At 48.4% G+C, this 4,485-nt stretch overlaps 1 protein-coding gene across 1 annotated transcript; it reads right to left on the reverse strand.

Annotated features, from left to right (window-relative positions):
* Nucleotides 1-341: 341 nt before the first annotated feature.
* On the reverse strand, nt 342-4,010 carry LOC125508903 (Pre-mRNA-splicing factor 3). The gene is made up of 6 exons (XM_087526054.1): nt 3,264-4,010; nt 2,652-2,924; nt 2,174-2,563; nt 1,805-1,999; nt 1,548-1,711; nt 342-1,462 (listed from the first exon to the last, which is right to left on the reverse strand). The coding sequence occupies exons 1-6, from the start codon at nt 3,849-3,851 to the stop codon at nt 601-603; spliced, it is 2,472 nt and encodes an 823-aa protein (XP_087382180.1). The 5' UTR covers nt 3,852-4,010; the 3' UTR covers nt 342-600.
* Nucleotides 4,011-4,485: the final 475 nt, after the last annotated feature.

Below are 4,485 nucleotides of genomic sequence, written 5' to 3' on the forward strand. Positions count from 1 at the left end.
CTTTAGCAAAATTAGCACAAACCTCAATGAGATTTTCGAGAGAAAGAAGCGTCGGCAAAATTAGCACAAACCTCAATGAGATTTTCGAGGGAAAGAAGCTTCGGCAAAATTAGCACCAACCCCACCTGAGGTGCAATTTTGCTGCCAAAGCCAGTCAGATTGATTTGGGGCCCGTTGTGGAAGATAAGATAACATATGGTTTTGCACGACTAACTCTCATTTAATACTTGTTCGGTGACGGAAAAGTTTAGACCGGAGTTTACCAACTTCATCGTGCTAGCATCGTACGCAACACCATAAACATAATTCACAGCATAGAAGTATTCAAGGCCTGCACAATCTTACACTGATGAAGCTTACCAAATTTATTTGAAAGCATATGCTGCAAAAATCCAACAGCTCTTCCATACGTTCAGTGCTTGGATCATGTAAACAGATCTCACAACAAGCATCAAAAGTCCGAAAATGACATTCGTGACAATACAAAGTAGTCGGTCCAGTAAACGGCAGTGCTAGCATACAGCAGTCTCACTAACTGCATGTGAATAGTAGAGCAATCCCACAGCAAACACTCTCATTGCCTTAGAACAGAAGCTGAGCTCAAGACGAATCTTCCGAAAAGTTGACAGCCAGGTCCCAGTAGTGTGGAACTTTAGCATCTGCAAACACCTTCTTGGCAGCAGCCTCGCTCCGACACTGATGCACACTGAACCTCGGAAAGGTGGGCTTCACCACGCTACCCTGCCAGACTAACACGCAGCTATTCACCGGCTTGTCTGGTTCCTCGTCGGCATCATCCTCACCACCAACTGCAGCAGCCCAGTCAATCCGGTTCAGCATCAGCTTATTGTACCTCTTGATCGACTTCTTCCCTCCTTCCACAACCACAACACTTATACCATCTGTGATAACCGCCGCACCAGTCAGCCGGTTCTCTTGGGCATTCACGTCCACTTTGAAGCGGGTCTGGGGGTGCGACAGGTCTCTGATTCTGTACACACAAACAATACAACCTAGTGTGTTGGGATCATCAAACAGCTTCCTCTCCTTCTTCTCACGGCGTTCTGATGGTGTGAGTTTGCGGGCAATGTTGCGGTCCACGTGAGCCTGCTCACGCTCTGCAGCAGCAGTTCGGATTTCCATCTCCATACGTGTCGGATCCTGTGTAGCTTCTGCACCAAGTACTTTCATAAGGTTGCTCATCTTGACCTTGGGCTTTGGTGGCTCCAAGAGGCCTTGCCTAATCATTTCTTGCCTGTCTTTTTCCTTAGCGAGGCGCCTCTGTGTTCTGAGCTTCTTCTGCTCCTTCTTAGTCAGCTTAAGTGGCTGAGGCGGTGGTGGCGCAGGCTCAGCCGGTGGTTCCAATGGTTCTGGATGTTCCACATAGATGGTGATCTTATCCATATTAAGCTTTTCCAAGGAGATGTCCTCGTAAGTAGGAGATAGCAGAATTTTCGAGTCCCTGGAAAGAAATAAAAGAGGCATTAGTTGCTGTATACTGATAAAGGGGGTCTACAAACGATCAACAGAGTGAGGTAGCAGCAAACCATGGCTCAATGTCAGGAATCTCTTCCTTCTGCTTTTGCTTTGGAGGCCTTCCACCAGGAGCAATTTCAATTAGATTTGGGTTCATGTCTACCTCGACCTTTGCCTTAGCAAGTTGAGCTTGCTTTACTTTAAGCTCTTTGGCTTGTGCTTCACCAAATTGATTCTGTGCAATCAAACAATTAAGTTTAGGTACCAAAGGTACAATAAACTAAAACGTGACTGCAATATATCCAAAAAGAGGTTAATCCTTACAAACCTTAATCCTCTGCAGTTCAGCCTGCCTCGAAAGTTTGCCTTCCTCAATAAACTGGAATCCTGGCCTTTTAGGACGAAGGAGCTTAGTTGGGTTGATGCCCATCCTTTCATCAAAATGAACAGTAGCTTTTGCAAGCGACTCCAAGTCTGGTTTGATAATCTGGAAAGCATCCTTCTTCTGCTTGTTAATGTTGACCTAACAAAGGATGAACCAAAAGTAGTGGGTCAATGTACAGAACTACATATCATCCTGAAATATATGTTAAGATGCTTGTTAATGTTGACCTAACAAAGGATGAACCAAAAGTAGTGGGTCAATGTACAGAACTACATATCATCCTGAAATGTATGTTAAGTTGCAGATGTTTACCTTTAGAGTACTCAGGTTGCTTGGCTTGGTCATGCTAATAACATTTCCATTCTCATCAATTTCCCTACCTTGAGCATCAAGACGGAGAACAGGAGCCTTGGCAGGTCTTTGAGGAACAGTCAGTTCACTGGATGTACCAGGGAACATGTTGATAAGAGGTGCAAACTGTGGATCCTGGCGAAATCCCATCTTAGCAGCAAGCTCTTGTGCTCGCTTCACAGCATCCAAATTGGGAATGTTGGTAAGCCCTGAAATGCCAGCAGAGACACTACTAGCAGGCAGTTCAGAAGATGCACCCGCATGGACTGCAGAAGCACTCGAGCCAGAAACAGACTGTGTTTCTTTCTTAGGAGTTTGTGTATCAGGAATAGTAGTGCCGAGTTTATTAAGCTGCGTGGACAAACACGAGCTTAGAATGGTCACAAAAGTATAACAAGAAAATTGAAGCAAAGGACTAGTAATCGTTGTAATGTCTTACCGCAGGTAATCTCTTGAGTTTTTCTGATAATTCCTTCTTCAGTTGCAAAGCTTTTTTAGCTTTCGCTAAAGCATCAAGACTTAAGTTACTACTTCTGCCAGCGGATGAATTTGCAGTTCCATCTGTACTAGATTTTCCAGTAACTTCATCAGATCTAATACTAACTCCCCCATTTTCATTGGTGGTAGTGATTGAAGATACCTTTGAAGAAACAGGATTAGCAGATGGCACTGCAACAGCAGGTGCAGAATTGAGCGGCTGCTGAGCACCACCCTGCAAAATATAAGATGCAAAGTCAGCATAGGAATGGATACAATGATGAACCTGACATCAACGTTTTAAAGAGAAAACTAACCATAGACCAAATTTCTTCCAAAGTAAACAGAAGTACTTATTGGGCTTACCCTCATATATTTACTAAATAAGTATCATATTCACCAGCAATGTGCACTATGAATAAACTACACAAAGTAGTAGGACAACTATCGCTAACTACATAATTCTGAGTTCATCAAATTGGTACTCAAGCACATTAGGAATCACTTGCCCAAATTTCAGAAACATAAATCACATCACATTGAACAATATAAGAAAACAGCACAAAATACTTACATTAGTGGCTGCGGCGCTCTGTGAATCTCCATTAGCACCTGACTCTACCTTCTTGTGCTCACGAGACGAACTGCCCTTGTCCCCCTTACCCCTCTCATCACCATACGCATCAACATCCTCAAACCTCCTGCGCTCTCGCCTTGGCCTTTCCTCCTTCCGCGGAGGAGGCTCCACTGAGGCCCTCGGCCGCTTCCCGCCTTCACGGTCGGGCTCGTCGCCGTCGCGGCGGCCGCCGCCGCTGTCGTGGTCCTTCCGTTTCCGTGACGGCGGCGGCGGCGGCTCGCGGTCGGCCGAATCGCGGCGCTCGACGGAATCCCGGGGCGCGCGGCTCGACGACCGATCCCTCTTCGCGGCCGGTGGGGACTCGGAGGGGGAATGCGAACGGTGTCGGCGGGCACGGCGGCGGTCTTCCTCGACACCACCGTCGTCGTGGCGACGACGGCGGTGGTCGTCTTCGGCGTCGCGCTTGTGGTGGTGCTGATGGCCGTCGCTGTCATGGCGGCGGCGTCGGTGGTGGTCATCCGAGCGCTCGTGGGTGGCGTGGCGGTCCTCGCCGCGGTCGCGGCGAGAAGATCGGTCGCGATCCATGGGAGGGGACGGGGATGGGGTTAGGGGCGGGGTCGGCTTCGGACGGGCGGATGGGAGCAGCGCGCCGGAGATGGGGGTGCCGCGATGCTAGGGTTAGGGCGTGGGGTGTTGGGCGATTGCGGGGCGCCGCTACTGGGCTGGGTGAGCGGGCCGGCCGGCCGATACGAATGCTATGAGGCCTGTAGGGGGTTTAAGTTGTGTGGACCGGAACAGAGAGGTGATGAGGACTCCGGTCAAAATCAAAGTCGGTTGCCATGATTAACCACGCCTCGATGCGGGACTTGCCAATAGGGATTTTTTTTGCTGAAATTAATATTACTACCAAACATTATAAGAGAGGAACAATTTGCCATTAAACCCATTAAGTTACGCCTAGCTCGAGAGTGATTGTGAATGGCAGCGCTGGAGATAAGATCTTGCATGCTTGTGGCTTGAGGCAGGGCGATCCAATCTCACCTCTCCTGTTTGTCATTGCGATGGATGCCCTGTCTGCCCTCATAGTTCGGGCCCAAGTTACTGGAGTTCTAAGCCCGATGTCACGATGTTCTCCGGTCCAATGGCTATCGATCTATGCGGATGATGTCGTTCTCTTCATCAGGCCGACTCACATGGATCTAGCATTTGTCAAGGAAGT

Source organism: Triticum urartu, chromosome 5A (assembly GCF_056163025.1).
Source record: "Triticum urartu cultivar PI428250 chromosome 5A, HENAU_Tu73, whole genome shotgun sequence".
In the NCBI taxonomy this organism is placed as follows: domain Eukaryota; kingdom Viridiplantae; phylum Streptophyta; class Magnoliopsida; order Poales; family Poaceae; genus Triticum; species Triticum urartu.

What these genes read in the sequence shown, in the direction of transcription:
- LOC125508903 (XM_087526054.1), bottom strand. Translation starts at nt 3,851, where the DNA reads ATGGATCGCGACCGATCTTCTCGCCGCGACCGCGGCGAGGACCGCCAC. An exon ending in AACTCAAGAGATTACCTGCG is followed by an intron (nt 2,564 to 2,651) that starts GTAAGACATTAC and finishes TTGTCCACGCAG; the next exon opens with CTTAATAAACTCGGCACTAC. An exon ending in GCAACCTGAGTACTCTAAAG is followed by an intron (nt 2,000 to 2,173) that starts GTAAACATCTGC and finishes ATCCTTTGTTAG; the next exon opens with GTCAACATTAACAAGCAGAA.